The sequence below is a fragment of the Dipodomys ordii genome, unplaced genomic scaffold, assembly GCF_000151885.1.
Source record: "Dipodomys ordii isolate 6190 unplaced genomic scaffold, Dord_2.0 Scaffold30, whole genome shotgun sequence".
Classification (NCBI taxonomy): Eukaryota; Metazoa; Chordata; class Mammalia; order Rodentia; family Heteromyidae; genus Dipodomys; species Dipodomys ordii.
The window spans coordinates 12,281,788-12,299,700 of NW_012267246.1; the positions used below are offsets into that span (position 1 = coordinate 12,281,788).

General features: G+C 36.8%; 1 protein-coding gene across 1 annotated transcript in view; it reads left to right on the forward strand.

The window, feature by feature from the left end:
* Positions 1 to 17,913, forward strand: part of Ect2 (epithelial cell transforming 2) — a 52,067-nt gene that overhangs the window by 16,053 nt on the left and 18,101 nt on the right. The window contains exons 11-18 of the mRNA XM_013016158.1: positions 2,213 to 2,274; positions 2,943 to 3,062; positions 6,727 to 6,795; positions 8,558 to 8,668; positions 9,258 to 9,354; positions 12,550 to 12,631; positions 16,216 to 16,294; positions 16,744 to 16,863. Coding sequence (XP_012871612.1) covers positions 2,213 to 2,274; positions 2,943 to 3,062; positions 6,727 to 6,795; positions 8,558 to 8,668; positions 9,258 to 9,354; positions 12,550 to 12,631; positions 16,216 to 16,294; positions 16,744 to 16,863 — 740 coding nt within the window. The remainder of the gene's footprint in view (positions 1 to 2,212; positions 2,275 to 2,942; positions 3,063 to 6,726; positions 6,796 to 8,557; positions 8,669 to 9,257; positions 9,355 to 12,549; positions 12,632 to 16,215; positions 16,295 to 16,743; positions 16,864 to 17,913) is intronic.

The window sequence follows — 17,913 nt, forward strand, 5'->3', positions numbered from 1 at the left end:
TACCACTGAGCCACCTTCCCAGCGCCCCCACTTTACTTCTTTGGGGTTAAAGTTGACACTCGTGCTTCCATTTGGGATCCTGACAACTTTCATAGTTGTACTTTTTATTTTGCTGATACTGGGTCTTGAACTCAGGGTTTAGATGTTGTCCCTAAGCTATCATACTCAAGGTTGTTGCTCTACCACTTGAGCAACAGTTCTTCTGGCTTTTTGGTGGTTTATTGGAGATAAATGTCTCATGGATTGGCCTGTCTGGGATGGCTTCAAACTGTGATCCTCAGATCTCAGCTAGGATTACAGGTGTGAGCCACCAGCATCCAGATCACATTTTTTTAAAAAAAATTTTTATGATGTCAAGGGAGTACATTTATACTCAGACATGATAGAAACTTTTAAAGATATCTTTTCCAGAGCTGTTGCTTTACTTAATGTTGTATATATGTGGCAAAAGATTGTCCAAATAGTTGCAAAGTTGGCAAGTTGATGTAAGAAGTCTCTTTCTTGACCATTAAATATCACATATGAAATCAACAGTGCTTAATCACATTGGGATGTTTAACTCATTGTTTACTGATAATAAAATGTACTGTGGAATTACTTCTCAATATAAATAGTAATTCTGATGATTCCTCAGAACATAATTGAAGAAGATATTATTAAGGAATAAACTGAAATTCAGATTCTGAAAGACAGTAATAGGACATTATTTTGGTATCTTTGAAAAGAAGGAATAAATTTGTCTTAGGTAATGAAGGAGCTAGGCTGACATATTATCAAGAAAATGAAGTAGAGGAAACCACGTTTATCTTTAATAGAAAAAATGATAGGTAGTTTCTGATCTGGGCTTGGATTTTGTTGTTAAGAATGTGGGAATTAATAGAGACACAAGCAGAATATGACAGAGGACCAATTACAAAAGCATATGTGCCACAACTAGATGTGATGCCAAAAGTTATGAATGAATGCCGGTTGCTAAACCTGTTTATAGTTCTTTGTGACGATTTAGACTTAGTTTTTCTCTCCCTAATTAGGATCAATTAGTTGTACATAGGAGCTTCACTGTGGGGTTTTCCTATATTCCATGGAGTTAACATGATGTACTCCATGTATATAATGTGCCCCACTCCTACAATCACTTCTCTTCTCCCCTTTCTTGGAGCAAATTCAGTAGATTTTGTTCTGTTTTAATACATGTCATGTGTATAGAATTCTCCAATTTAACCCTCCATACCTTCTTCTTCTCTTTGCTTACCCCTCCTCCCTCCCCGTCATGGGGCTTGAAGTCTGGGTCTTGGCACTGTCCATAAGAGTCTCAAGGACTTTCCTGCCTGGCCTGGCTTTGAACCACGATCCTCAGATCTCAGCTTCCTGAGTAGCTAGGATTACAGGCGTGAGCCGCTGGCAACTGACTGTTTTTATTTTTTTGTTTGTTTGTTTTTTTCAATGCCATTATTAGGGCTTGAACTCAGGCTTGCTTAGTTACTGCTAGTGCTCTACCACTTGAGCCAAGCTTCCAGTCTGTCATTTTGATGGATAATTGGATATGTCATCTATGCCTAGGCTGTTGGGGTTAGACTTCCTGAGTAACTAGGATTACAGTTGTGAATTAACTACTAGTGCACAACTCATCCATTTTTTTAATTCAAAATTTTAAATTAAGGTAAGTGGTACTAGGGTTTTCATTGTGATATTTCTACACATGTAAAAATGCATCCTGCTCAGCCTTACCTCTGTCTATCACTCTCCCCCTTAAAATAACTTCAGCAGGTTTCATTGTTCTATTTTTATACATGCAAACAGACTACCATATCCATTTATTCTCCTTTTTAGCTCTCCCCATTCCCACTGGTTCCTGTCCCCACAACCCAAGGATGTTGTACTGTCTTCTTTTTTTTTCCTTTGTGCCAATCCTGGGACTTGAATTCAAGGCCTTGAATTCTCACTTGACTTTTTGCTCAAGGATAGCACTATACCACTTGAATCACTCTTCTACTTCCAGCTTTTTGCTGGCTAATAGGAGATACCGGTTTCTCAGGACTAGTCTAGAACCTATATTATTCTTGTATAGTCTCAAGATAGGTTGTCCTAGTGATTTCATGCTTTATATTTCTTCCTTAACTCTGTACATCTGGTGTACAATATGATGGTTACTGACCACATGGGACTGCTGAGCACTGTAAATTGTGGTTTGTTGTATTGATTTTGCTGTAAGGGATAATGTGCACCATGGAGTTGGAACACTACATACAAAACAATGGGGAGAGCTACTTTTTTGTTAGTTTTGCCAGTCCTGGTGCTTAAGCTCAGGTCTTGGACACTGTCCTTGAGGATCTTTTGCTCAAGGTTAGTGAGTAAACTACCACTTAAGCCACAGCACTACTCCCAGCTTTGTCTGTTTAAGTGGCACTGAGGAATCAAACTCAGGCCTTCATGCATGCTAGGCAAGCACACTATCACTAAGCCACATTCCAGCTCTTCGGTTATTTTTTAAATGGTGTTTTTTTCACGAGTTTCCCACTTTTTGCCCAGGCTGGCTTTGGACTGTGATCCTCAGATCTCAGCTTCCTGAATACCTATGATTACAATCATGAGTTACTGGTGCCTGGCAAATGGTGATTGGGCTGGCTTGGGCTGGCTTTGAATCAAGATCCTCATGTTTCAGCTTCCTGAGTAGTTAGATTTATAGGTATGAGTCACCATTGCTTGGCTTTTATTAATTTTTAAGGATTATATTTATTATGTATACATATGTACATACAGAGTATGCAATATAAGTAGGATAGGCAGTGTTGCAAGAAAAAATGTTTTAAATGTAGGAACATTTTTAATTCTTTTCTATCAGCATCTCAACATCTTGTCCCCTTTACCACGGTGTGTATTTTACCTTTGTTTTTCTTTTTACCACCGTCTTCTTAACATATTCTTCTGTTTTCCCCAATCAGTTATTTCAGGTGCCATTGGAAGAAGAAGGACAACGTGGTGGGCCTATTCTTGCACCAGAAGAGATTAAAACTATCTTTGGTAGCATCCCAGATATCTTTGATGTCCACACTAAGATAAAGGTAAATTTTGTTCGATTGATAGTATTGTTTGAGTTGTTCTATTCATCTCTAGGTTTTTTTTAGATTGTTTTTATTAGCATGCATTAGTTATGTGTGTGGGAGGTTCATGTGACATTTCCATATATGCATAGAGTATATCCTGATCAAGTTCACCCCTTACTACTTTTCAGTGTTTTATTGTTTTTTATACGTATGTATGAAGCATTTTGACCATATTACCCCCTTCACTCTCCAGTTGGTTCTCCCCATCCCACTGGTACCTACCCCCAACAGAACCTATTTTAACATTCTTATTACTCAAAAACTTGTTTTTGGAGTGTTTTTGGAGTTAGAATCTTATGCTAACTTTGAACTTGAGCCCTTTTCCTCAACCTCTTGAATAATTGCAACTTTAGATTTGTGTCACCATGCTGGCAAGGTGGAGTCTCATTAAACTACTTATATAAAAGTAAAAACCAAAACAGCTTACAGCCCAGTGCTGGTGCTCATACCTGTAATCCTAGCTACTCAGGAGGCTGAGATGTGAGGCCCACAGTTTGAAACCAACCTGGGCAGGAAAGCTTGAAAGACTCTTATTTCCAGTTAACTACCAAATAGCCAGAAATCGACTTGTGGCTCAAGTGGTAGAGTGCTAGTCTTGAGCAAAAGAGCTCAGGGACAGCCTCTAGGCCCTGAGTTCTGGCCCCAGGACAGGCACACACGGACATATACGCACAACATGCTATCTTGGAGCCTGGGGACTCGCTCAGCAACGAGCTCTCATCTGATGTGTTGGTGTTGGTTTCACCACTTTCACTTCTGAAGAAAAGAACTAGGGGAAAACAGTGTTGTTTCTTTTTATTTTTCCTGTATGATATTTGAACAAAAGCACTGTTTTCTGTTAAAAAAATTCCCATATTGGTGTTTATTTTATAGTCCAATAAAAGGATCAGTCTGAACTATGGAATGTTTTTAGACAGATACATAAAACTTTTTAGTATGCCTTATGAGTAAAAAGTATAAACGATCTGTGAGTTAGCAAAACTGTAGGTTAGTGAAAGTACCATTTACTGAATGTATTTTGTCTTTTATCAGAATCCTCCATCTGTTTCATTTAATTTCCAAAACTTGATATGAACTCTAAAGAATTCTTTTTGCTCTAAAAGCTAGTTTATCTTTATTTCCAGTTAGGGTCTTTTAAAGACATTAATCTTTTATATCTTTTATGCTTTAGAAAGCTATCACTAGATTTCTTTGGTAGAGAGGATTTTTTTTTGTTTTGTTTTGTTTCACAGTTTTTTTCAAATGTCATGTTTTTCTTGCCTATTTCCCTTCCCATATAGTTCAACCCTTCTTTGCTTTTAAATTAGATAAAGTCTTGCCTATTCCCAGGGGCTGGCCTCTTCAATGAGATCCTTTTCCTTACAGTCTCTCCTACTTACTGTTTATTTGGGCTGTCATTTTATTGAGTTAGAAGTATCTTAAAATTCTGGATATGTTTCTTTAAAAGTTTTAAAATCTGATGAAATCCAGTTGATTACCTTTTAAAAAATGGACTGTACTTTTGGTGTGATATCTGACAAATGAATACATTAGTATTATAGGAGGATGGGGGGGGGGTTGTTTCATTGTCCACACGTATCTCCCTCCAAGTCAGTCTACCTCCTCTACCACTCTTATTTTACTCCTTCTTTCTTCCGCAAAGCAATTTCCACGTGTTTCCTTGTTCTGTTTTCATACATGCAACCAAACTACTTGGAACCTTACTTATCATCATCCAACTCCTTTGTTGTCCAGCTTGCTTCTGCTAGCACCCACCCTCCAGCAGAACCTCTTCTGCTTGGGATAACGGATTGTGTTTTGCTTCTCAGTGATGGGGTCATATCTAGGCCTTGTGCATGCTAAGAAAGCATTCTACCATTGAGCTACATTTCCAGCCTCAGTGTATCTATTTTTTTTTTTTTCTTTCTGTGCTGGTTCTAGAGCTTGAACTCAGGGTCTGGGCACTGTCCTTGAGCATTTGTGCTCAAGGCTAGTTCTCTACCACTTGAGCTACACACAGCTCCACTTCTATTTTTTTTGGTGACTAATTGCATGTATGAGTCTCACTCAGGCTGGCTTCGAATTATGGTCCTCAGATCTTAGCCTCCTGAGTAGCTAGCATTACAGGTATGGGCCACCGGTGCAAGTATTAATTTAGTTAAAATGACCCATTACATAATAACAAATGGCATTGTTATGAAAAAAGGACTAATTCCTAAAACTATACAGTGAGAAGCACAGTATTTACATTGTGTATAGGTTTTTTTTCCTCCTTTTTAGTAGAAAAGTGACTTTAGATTTTGCTCTGGTAGAGTACTGCACATTGTGTGTGCTGCAGGAGAGAGAAAAGTCAATACCTTAGAATTACAATGAAACTAGTTTTTTAAAAAATTATTGTTTAAATTGTTGAACAAATGAGTTTCATTTCAACATATGGATGTATGAGTTCAGTCTTAATCAGTGTTCCATCGTTCTCCCCCTCCCTCTATCCCTTCCATCTATCCCAACTCCACCATAGTTACTTAGTTCTATTATCACGTTATGTACATTGAATATTACACCTGTTTGCCCAACCTTCCTCTCTTTATTAAAAAAATAGTTTTAATTTCATGGGGTCCTTAGAATGTGTTTCCCAGGCTTTTGAGATGCTACATTGAGACCCTCTGATAAGAGGTTACTTACTAGATGGGCCCTGTGGTTCATACTTATAATGCTAGCTACTCAGAAGGCCGGGATCTGAGAAATGCAGTTCGAAGCCAGCCCTGGTAAACAAATCTGAGAGACATGCATTTTCAGTTAACCAGCAAAAAGCCCTAATTGGAGGCTCAAGTGGTAGAGAGCCAACTGTGAGTGAAGAACTTGACAGATGAGGTCCTTAGTTCTAGCCCCCCATATCAGTCCTCACCTCCCAAAAAAGAGCTTACTGATTTTTGCAGTAAAATTACTTAGAATTTTAATTATTTAATGTCATTTTTTGGCATCTCATTTTGTCATTTCCTTTCTTGTGAAGTTTATAAATGTCTTCTAAATTTTTACGAGTATGTAATATTTTAACATGACCATGGAGAGCTTTGTTGACCAGGGATTAGGAAGCTGTGGTTAATGGGCCAAATCTTTTCTACTACCTGATAGGGTACAGAGGGTCTTAGAACAGAGCCACTCTTAGTGTTGATATATGGTCTATGGTGGTTCCTACTTTGCAGAGCTGAGCAGTAATGACAGAAACTATATGGCCTTCACTGTTTATCATCTGTCCCTTTAAGTAAAATTTGCTGACCCTATTAATGGACTATACTTTTTAATGACATGCCTCAGCATGTCAGCAGGATTAACTTCCAGATTAATAATGCCAATCAATTTATAGTTTCAATAGAATAGTTAACTTATGAATAAGACACATTATTGAGCTATTACATTAAGAAGTTAGTTTTACTGACTAGATACTATATTTTCTTTATTTTTAGTTTGTAGACATTCCTTGTTGAGGAGAAAGGTGGGATATTATTTTGCACATCAAATTAAGATGAAGACACTTCTTTCCAGTTGGATATCTTGGACATATTAAAAGCTGTACAATTAAGATGTACAATTAAGCTGTCAAGCTTTTTAAACATTTTAAATGTTTCAATTGGTTTGATTTTAGGATGATCTAGAAGACCTAATTGTTAACTGGGATGAGAGCAAAAGCATTGGTGACATCTTTCTTAAATATGTAAGTATTTTAATTTTGCTGTTTCAAATTGAAGTATCTAATCAAGGACTCAGGGAAATCCTTTAAATGATCAGAGGTTTACAAACTTTGACATAGTTAAGTTTATAAAATATGTTTGTATTGTTCTTAGCTGCTGAAACCGTGCTTCTTATACATAGACTAATACAAGATCATCATTAGAATAACAATAATTATCTCACTATGGTCAGTGAGATTATATTATGTCAGATTACTTACCATTCATAAATGGTCACAGATTAGTGATCTTATTCAAACTTGCTACATAAGCTTTTCTTTTTCTTACTGATAATATTTTTCACTCTCCTGTCTTTCTGTTTAAAGGTTCCTAATGAATTGCTGCTTCTATTTGAGGATAAGAACCTCATATCTGGGGATGGAGCTCCATGGTAGTGCACTTGCTTAGCATGCATGTGGCCCTGGGTACAGTCCAGAGCATGAGGGCCGATGTCCTTTAAAAACAAATGCTGCATGTGGTGCTGCATGCCAGTCTAAGCACTTGTGAGAGCAGGGCAGAAGGATCAGAGGTTCAAGGCCAGCCTTGGCTACATACTGAGACTGTCTCAGAAAACCAAAATAAAGAACAGAAAGAAATCATAGTGGGGTGTCGGTGGCTCACTCACAGGAGGCTGAGATCTGAGGATTGAGGTTCCAAGCCACCCCAGGCACTCTTATCTCTAATTAATCATCAGAAAACTGGAATTTAGCTTTGTGGCGTTAAGTGGTAGGGCACTAGTCTTGAGCAAAAAATCTCAGAATCAGTGCCCAGGCCCTGAGTTCAAGCCCCATGACTGAAAGAAAAAAACCCAATAAAACAAGAAATACCTAGCCTAAGTACATAAAACATTCAAAACATTCATTATGATGAGGTTCTGTGAACAGGCTTTACTGTATAAATTTTGTAATCTCTTTGAATAGGACTTGCAAAGTTCAAAGTCTTGTCTACCAGGAACATAATACTTCTGTTTTTGGAGGTCATGCCCTGATTTTCGTTCCTTGTTGTGTCTTAGATGTTTTTTTTTCTGGTTTGTTGAGAATTCCAAATGTCAGAATTATTTCCAGAAATTGTTCTGATGCCTCTTAATGTCCTAAGATTAGCCATTTTCTTGTTCTGCTTGGATTTTTCGATAATAGAATTGTTTTCTTAATAGTGGTTATCATTGTTAATTAAAATTTTCTATGTGAATCAGCTCTAATATAATTAATATATTTCTTATTTATGGGTGTTTTCAAATTTTCTTGTCATGTTTATATTGATACATGGTACACTTTAATACATATACCTTTGATCTTTCTGGGTTTTTATTTAGTTTTTAAGTTTTATGCTGTGTGTACTAATTGATACACTTTGTTCAGTAATTTTGTTTTTTGTGGTTTTTTTGGATAGTACTGAAGTTTGAACTCAACCTCAAGCTTGCTTGGCTGGTGCTTTACCATTAGAGCCATACCTCCAACCTCGCTTTTTACTGGTTATTTAGAGATGGAGGCTTAGGAATTTTTCTGCCTGGGCTGGCTTTTAATAGAAATCTTTGAAATATCATCTTGTGAGTAGCTAGGACTACAGGCTGCTTGGCATCTTCTTACTGAAACGCTTATAGGATAAGTTTATACATTTGCTTTGTGAAACTTAGAGTTTCCTTTTGCATATAATGTATCAGATTGTGACTGCTGACTGACTAAGTTTCATTGTACAAGGGTGGCATGCCTAAGAAATTGATGGTTATTTTCCCTTTCTTATTCCTAGTCCAAAGATTTGGTAAAAACCTACCCTCCTTTTGTAAACTTCTTTGAAATGAGCAAGGAAACAATTATTAAATGTGAAAAACAGAAGCCCCGATTTCATGCTTTTCTGAAGGTAATGTACATTTTTGGGGGCAGAAATGGGGTTTGAACTCAGGTCCTTGTGGTTAGGCAGTGTTAAGTGTGGTCAGACCTATTGGTAACAGTGATGTTTAAAAGATATGTTAAGTAGCAGAGGTTCACACACAGGTGAATGAGTGACCATACTGTATGTATGTGCTTATTTAGAAAAGGGAAAAAAGTTATGTGTACTTTTAACTCTTCAAACACAGATTTCCCAGTAGGATTTAAAAAAAAATTTTCCATCATTGTTTTAGTTTATCTTATGGTGTCAGCATAGTTAATATTTTCCTTTTGAATGATTAGATTTAAAAGAAACTTAAGACAGGATACCTAGGAGTGTGTAGAGAAGCGCACTTTCTCCGTGAGATGTTGACCTTTGTTGGCTAAGAGTCATTTCAGTCCTGGGAGACGATTCCATCACAGTGCTTTGCCTAAAACTGAAAGCACTGATCATTTACCAGGTCTCTTTTTAGTTCCTGTCAAGGACCCAAATGATAAAATATAATTTAAAAAAGTGTAAGTTAATGTTTACGTGAGACTTTAAAAAAACTTAAAAGTTTTTTGGAATACATTTCTTTCAGATAAATCAAGCTAAACCAGAATGTGGACGGCAAAGCCTTGTTGAACTTCTCATCCGACCAGTGCAGAGGTTACCCAGTGTGGCATTACTTTTAAATGGTACTTGTCTGATCTGTTGGAGCTTACTTTAGATATTTCTTTGGAATAGTTCTTTGTCTCTCTGGCTCTTTCTGGCTTGCCCTCTCTCTTTGGTTGGTATAGAATTAGAACTGAAGGCTTCTACCAGTAAGTCATCCTTGTCTCCATCTCAGTTTTATTGCTGAAATTCTTCTATTTTTCAGAGATTCTTAGGTTTTTTAGCACTTAAATTTATCTTTTACCTAGAAAACATCATTATAAATTGTCTTAACAAGTAGTCATCCTAGCCAGGTACCAGTGGCTAATGCCTGTAATCCTACCTACTCAGGAGGCTGAGATCTGAGGATCATGGTTCAAAGCCAGCGTGGGCAGGAAAGTCCGTGAGACTCTCATCTCCAATTAATCACCAGAAAACCGGAAGTGTCACTGTGGCTCAAGTGATAGAGTGCTTCCCTTGAGCTGAAGAGCTGAGGGACAGCGCCCAGGCCCAGGGTTCAAGCCCCATGACTGACCAGGAAAACAAAAAAACAAGTAAAAAGTAGTCATCCTTGCTATAAAAATACAAGCTTACCTGAAGGTCACCCCTTCTGGTGTTAGCTGTGTTGACTTGCATGCTTTTGTCTATTTTTTAAAGAAAGTCTTATGATGATATGTGACTAAAAATCAGTTTATATTCAAATAGCACAGAATTCACAGATGATTTCATGTGTCCCAGGTTTTTAGTTCTTTCTGTGTATTTTAGACTTTACTTTTAATTTTAGACTGTTCAATATATAATTGAAACCTGTAGTATCTATCTTTTTAAGAACATAAAACTACAAATCTCAGTAGTAAGTTTTATATATAGCTCAGTTTTTATGAATAAATTTTGGCTTTGGTTTAAGAAAAATATACATATATTCCTTTATACTTTGCTTTACTATAGTAGTATTAAGACAGATACTTTAAAATTTTATTTACTTATTTATTTATGTGCTGGTACTGGGGCTTAGGACAAGTGCTTTCCACTAGAGCTACAGCTCCACTTCTGACTTTTTGGTGTTTAATTGGAAATATGAATCTCTTGGAATTTGCTGCCTGGACTGGCTTTGAACACTAATCCTCAAATCTTAGCCTTCTAAGTAGCTGGGATTACCGATGTGAGCCATCAATGGCCAGCTAAAAGCTAATTTATAAAGAGTAAGAAAGTCTGCACTTAAGAATTTTGAGCCAGGGCTGGGAAGGTAGCTCAGTGGTAGAGTGCTTGCCTTGCATGCTCGAGGCCCTGGGTTCGATTCCTCAGCACCACATAAGCAAAAAAAAAAAAAGCCGGAAGTGGCGCTGTGGCTCAAGTGGTAGAGCGCTAGCCTTGAGCTGAAGAGCTGAGGGACAGTGCCCAGGCCCAGAGTTCAGGCCCCACGACCAGACCCCAAAAAAAGAATTTTGAGCTAGATATGGTGCACATCTGTAATCCTTACCCTCCTGAGGGTAAGGATGGGGCCAGTTTGGGGCCAGGCTAGACGGTAGAGTTGGACCAGGTACAAAAAATAAGAGAATTTGATCTCTAAACCTAAAGTAATATATGGAGCAGATAACAGGTTAAATTTGTGTCTGTTTTTTCTATAAAATATTTTGGTTAAGAACTGTCTACAAACTCTAAAATTGGCACTTTTTTAGTTTATGTTAATTGAGTATTGGTGGCTTATAAAATGATTTCCCTACCTCTTGCTTTACTGATTTTAAGGATTATTTAAAATCAGGGTATGTCTTCACTGTTGTTTCACCTAGTACTTTTATTGCATAGAATTCCATCAAATGATTATCCTGAGCTTTTCACATGGTACTAGATTGAATATAGTTTGTTAATATGTGTCAAGTATGGTATAAGAAACGTAGTAACATATTTAGTAATAACATTTAGTATGAGCTTCTTAGAGAAAAAAAATTGTCCCTTCAGGACACCAAATGCTCTTTGTAACTGAGACATGTGGCTCAATGTGAAATGCAAAATATATAATGATTTAAGTCATAATTGAGCATTGTGTGTGAGAATCTTTCAGTACAATGGAGGAAGTGAGGAACTTGAGGCAATAGTTAATTTTAAAAAGATGGATGTATAAAAGAGCTTTTAAGGGAAGTGTGTGTGTGTGTGTGTGTGTGTGTGTGTGTTGAGGTTTAGCAAACACTGTACCACTGGTTTCATTTTGAGTCTTGGTTGTGTTACCCAGGTTGGCTTCAAATGGAAGACCTGTGACCGTGTGTGTGTGTGTGTGTGTGTGTGTGTGTGTGTGTGTGTGTGTTGAGGTTTAGCAAACACTGTACCACTGGTTTCATTTTGAGTCTTGGTTGTGTTGCCCAGGTTGGCTTCAAATGGAAAACCTGTGACCTTGTGCCATCATGCCTGGCTAAACATTTTTTCTTTCTCTTTTTTCTTTTTGTCAGTTGTGGAGTTCGAACTCTGGGCTTGGGCACTGTCCCTCAGTTCTTCAGCTCAAGGCTAGCACTTGAGCACAGAGCCACTTCTGGTTTTCTGAGTGGTTTATTGGAGATAAGAGTCTCATGGACTTTCCTGCCCAGACTTTCCTGCCTGGGCTGGCCTTGAACCATGATCCTCACATCTCAGCCTCCTGAGTAGCTAGGATTACAGGTATGAGCCACTGGCTCCACAGCTAAACATTTTTTCAACTAAAAATTAGATAGGATCTTTAAAAATAAAATTTATTAAGATTGATAGCCTTAGATGGGAAGCTACTGATTTCCTTTTTTTTTTTTCTTTTTTTGGGGGGTCCGGTGGTAGGGCCTGAACTCTGGGTCTGGGCGCTGTCCCTCAGCTCTTCAGTTCAGGGCTAGGGCTCTACCACTTGAGCCACAGTGCCACTTCCGGCTTTTTTTTCCTTTTTGCTTATGTGGTGCTGAGGAATCGAACCCAGGGCCTCAGGCATGCAAGGCAAGTGCTCTACCACTGAGCCACCTTCCCAGCCCTGATTTCCCTTTTTGTTTTTAAAATATTAAGGATTGAACTGGACCTTGTACATGCCAGGCGAGCACTCTAGCACTTGAAACTATATCCATAGCCCTTTTTGATTTTGAGACAGGTTTTGTTCTCTTTTTTTTCTGGCCTTGAACTTGAGATTCTCTTGTTGTTGCCTCCTGAATAGTAGCTAGGGGTATAGGCATGCGCCATCATACCCAGCTTAAGTTTGTTTTCAATCATGGAAAAATTATTTATTATTACAGATCTTAAGAAGCATACAGCTGATGAAAATCCTGACAAAAGCACATTAGAAAAAGCTATTGGATCACTAAAAGAAGTAATGACGTAAGTACATTGTTTCAATTCCTTATTAATTCCTTAGATTTAGAATTAAATTGACAAATTACAAAGGATATCTAAGTTACTTTAGTATGTTTACATTTACATTCATATTTACTTCTTAATATCTTTAGCTTTTATGTGTCTTGCTCATAATATATTTTTAGTAAATGTTGAATTACAAGAGCTAAAATTATAGTATTGAATTGTAATGTTGACTTGTTTGTAAGGTATATAGAATTTGGTCAAATATAAATTCTTGAGGTTTTTGAGTTTAGGGAGTAAGTGCTTATCATGGCTGGTTGAAACAACCATCGCCTCTTAGATAAAGGAAATAATGACGACACCAATTCAATAATTGCCATTGAAGTAAACAAAAAATTTAATTTGTACAACATAAATATCCATAGCTTATGTTACCAAATATTTATTTTTAAAATTTGAGACAGTCTTGCCCTATAGATCAGGCTGGCTCCAAACATGAGATCTTCTTGCCCCAGCACTCTCTAGCAGTCTCTTTAGTACAAAGATTATAAAGATGCACTGTCATGTCCAGCTTACTTTACAGATATTAAATTGATATAGATACAAGTTTTTAGTGACTTTAATATGCCTATTTTTCTACTTAGGGTGAGTACATAATTAAAATATAATTTGCTAATTTTGTAATACGTGTATGATACTCCCTTGAAACCTTGACCACAACAATGTAAGGGACACTTTTTTTCCCCACTGAGGAGAAAATATGCTCCTTGATAATCCCTTTTTCTGTCTCTTCCTGTCCCACCTATCCCAAGACAACTTTTGTTCTGTCACTGTGATGTGCATTTTTAAGGGTTTTATCTAAATTGAGTCTAATGTTATATTCTTTTGTCTGGTTCTCATATCCCCCAACCACCCTCCCCAGCATAATTATTTTTTGATTACTTTTAGTTTCTGGCTATTATAAAGAAAATTGCTATGAGGATTTGTAAACAAATCTTTGAAATTGTGCTTTTGTTTCTCTTGGCTAAATTGCTGGTAAGGTTGATGAGGTTAGATAATAATGAATGGACAACTCTTTAATAAACTGCCAAATTAAAAAAAAAAATCAGTCCTGGAACTTGAACTCTGGGGCATGGGTGCTTTCTCTGAGCTCTTTCCTCAAGGCTAGTATTCTACCACTTGAGCCACAGCCCCACTTCCAGCTTTTTCTATGTAGTTTATTGGACAGAGTCTCACAGACTTGCCTGCCTGGGCTGTCTTTGAACTGTGATTCTCAGATCTCAGCCTTCTGAGTAGCTAGGATTATAGGCATGAGCCACTGATGCCCAGTTTAAAATTTTCTATTTTCTTTTTCTACCAAGATTGTATGGTGAGTTCCGAGACCCAGTGTCAACATTCACTTTGGTCATTTCTGTCAGATGTGCAGTGCCTTCCCATCTAGATTTTATTTTTGTATTTTACTGTTTTTTTTGTGGTAGTAAGATCAGATTCCACACCTTGAACATGCTAGACAATCACTCTACTACAAAGCCACATCTCAGTTATTATAATTAAATTTTGAGAGTTCTCTATGGAACATCTTCTAGTTAAAAATCCTTTTGTCAGGGGCTGGGGGTTTAGCCCAGCGGAAGGGTGCCCGGCACACGCAAGGCCCTGGGTTCGGTCCTCAGCCCTGGAAAAAAAAAGCTACAAAAAAACCTTTTGTCATATATGTGATTTGCAGTTACAGTCCCATGGCTTGTGGTTTGCTTTCTCTTTTAGTAGCTTTTTAACTTAAGATTTTAAGATTTTTAAGTATAATTATTAGTTTTTTATTATCAAGTAGTGGTGCAAAGAGGTTACAAATATATAAGTAGGTTATGAGTTTAGTGCTTCTTAATGTCACCCAGTTCATCTTTTCATATTATTATTATTATTATCATTATTATTATTATTATTAGAGCTTGAACTCAGGGCCTGGGTGCTGTGCCCAAGCATCTTTTGCTTAAGGCTAGTGCTCTACCACTTTCGGCTTTTTGGTGGTTAATTGGAGATAAAGAGTTTCATGGACTGTCTTGCCTAGGCTGGTTTTGAACTGCAGTTCTCAGGTCTCAGCCTCCTAAATAGCTACAATTGCAGACATGATTGTCTTGTGTCTGGCTTGCTTTACATGATTCTCTGCAGGTCCATTTATTTTCCTCTTAATGAAAGCATGATTTAATTAATTCTTTATGGTTAAATAATATTCCTTTAAGTTTATATACAATATTCGATGCATCAGTTCATGCTTTGGCAGGTGCCTAGACTGATTTATGTTTCTTGGCTATTGTGAGTATTGCTGCAGTAAACATGTGGGCTTGGATTTCTTTGGATATATAATTAAATAGAATATAGCATGTAGGATCATATGGTACTTCTAATTTTAGATTTTTGAGGAACTTCCATACTGATTTCCTTAGTGACCAGACTAAATAACATTCTAACCAATAGTGCATAATTCTCTATCCCATTCTCATCAGTATTTGATGTTTTGGAGACAGCCATTCTTGTATGTTGTGCTGTGGAATCCTAATATACATAGGTCATTATTTTTCCATCAAATTTAAAAGACAACTTTGCTGGGTACAGTAATTTTAGTTGGCAGATAATTACTCTCAGTGTACATTCTTCATATTCATATAGTCTTTAGTTTGAATTTTCCATTGTTAATTAAGTTCTGCACCACACATAGCAGTATATTCCTCATTCCTTGCATATAGTTCCTCTCACTAACGTAAATTTCTGAAGTCAATTAAAGACAGCCATTTAAAAAGATTTTTGCATTTCTAACATTTAGAGCTTTCTATCACGAAATTTCTCATGTTGAACAAGATACAACCCCCCCCTCACAAAAAAAAAAGTCTTCCCACATTGCTTACATTTTGTAAGATTTCCTAACACTATGAATTGGTGTAGGCTTTCCCATATTTCTCACTTCTTTAGCATTGCACCACAAAAATTCCTTACACTCATGCAGTTTCTCCCCAGTGTGAATTTTCTGGTGTGTTAATTGTGAGCCATGAGCAAGTGCTCACAAGGTTTGTCACCAGTGTGAGCACTCTGATGTTTAATGAGTTAAGATCACTGACAAGGCTTTTGTACAATCATTACATTCTCAGTTGCCTGCTATCAAATCAGGTTTCTTTGTTTTGATTGGCTTCATTGTTGTTTCAGGCAGATGGATAAATGCACACCATCTTATTACATTTGTCTGGAAGCAATAGTCTTAGTTTTTGCTTCAATGAAGTGATTAGCATATGACTTGGGAATGACTTACATAAGCCTTGATTAAACTTACATTTAGAACTTTGACATTTTGTTTGTTAACATGGAAGTTTTGTACCGGCTTAATGTGTTTAGAAAATGTATGGTGGAGTAGGGTGTAAGACATAATTTACTAAAAAAAAATTGTATGGCATATTGTTTGATGTAGTAGGATACTTTAAGATAGGTTTTTAAAAATCTGATTCATTCACCAAAATTAGATTCATATGAAAGAACATTTGGGGTTTTTTTGTGACAAGAGATGTATTTGTACCATTCTGTATTTAAAGATGTTTTAGAAAGTAACCCATTATTTTTTTCAGGCATATCAATGAGGATAAGAGAAAAACAGAAGCACAAAAGCAAATTTTTGATGTAGTGTATGAAGTAGATGGATGCCCAGTAAGAACTTTTTGATTATTGTTTATTTCTTGTAGTGTGTGTGTGTGTGTGTGTGTGTGTGTGTGTGTGTCTGTCTGTCTGTCTGTCTGTCTGTGTCTGTGTCTGTCTGTCTGTTTTCTGGAGCTTGAACTTGGTGCTTAGGTGCTTTCCTTGAACTTTTTTAAGATTGTCACTCTACCTCTTGAGCCATAGCTCCACTTCAGTTTTGTAGTAGTTAAGTAGAAATAAGAACCTAAGAACTTTACTGGCCAGCTTGGCTTCTGACTACAATCCTAAATTCTAAGCCTTCTGAGTAGCTGGGATTACAGGCATGAGCCACTAGTGTCTATCTTTTTCTATAGTTTTTAAATAAGCAGTTTCAGCACTGCTTTGTTTTAAATGACAACTTCTTAAAAATTTCTGGTACCAAATGATCTGATTTCTTTTATTAATGTTTTCAATCTCTACAGGCTAATCTTTTATCTTCTCACCGAAGCTTAGTGCAGCGAGTTGAAACAATTTCTCTAGGCGAGTACCCCTGTGACAGAGGTGAACAAGTAACTCTCTTCCTCTTCAATGACTGCCTGGAGGTAGGATTGTACTTGATATATATAATAACAGAGCTGTTCTCTGTGACTTCCCTGAATATTTCAACCAAGCAAGCTTTGATTGAAGTGTAATATAGATGCTTGAAGTAGACTAATATTCTTTTACAGTGCTTTTAGAAGATCTACTATTAAGAAGTATGAGGGCTAAGACTGTAACTCTGTGGTAGATCTCGTGCCTAGCATATGCAAAGCTGTAGGTTTGATTCTAGCACTGCAGCAAATTGATAAAAAACATATACAAATTAAGAAGTATGATTAATTTTCCAAAACTTGAAATTTAAGTCAAGATGAAAATATAATTTGTTTATAAACAAATAAATGCCTAAGCTATGAATTTTGGAAACTGCTTATTCTTATGGGTTCTTTCTGAAATCTGAGCAGGTTTTCTAGCAAAGATTAAGCCAGTATTTTGTTGGGAAGAGAGAAACTTGATAATTTAATGCTACAGATTTCTTATTTACCCTGGATTCTTCTCTAAATTAGCAGAATGTATTGTGACCAGTATATGTGATTAGATATAATCAATCTAAAACTTTCATCTAAGTCAGGCATTAAGCCACTCATGCCTATAATCCTAGCTACTCAGGAGGTTGAGATCTGAGAGTTGTGGTTTGAAGCCAGCCTGAGCAGGAAAGTTCATGAGACTTAATTCCAATTAACCACCAAATAGCTAGAAATAAACTGGGGCTTAATTGGTAGAGCACTATTTTTAAAAATAAATATATATAAAATATTTATAAACTTATATTTGTAAATTTATTTATGAATATTTATTATTACCTTACATAAGTAACATAATGAGTACATTTCTTTTTAAACTGTTACCCCCTCCCTCATTTTCTCCCATTAACCACTCCACACTTCCTTTCCCCCCAATTTGTAAAGTTCATTTCCAACATAGTGTCTAGTGAATATCATCATTGCATTAGTTCATATCCTTTGCCCTGATGTTTCTGTGATTCCCTTTCTCTTCCATGGATCAGATAAACTTATATACAAGCCAAAGGGTATAGAAAACTAAAACAACAAAAA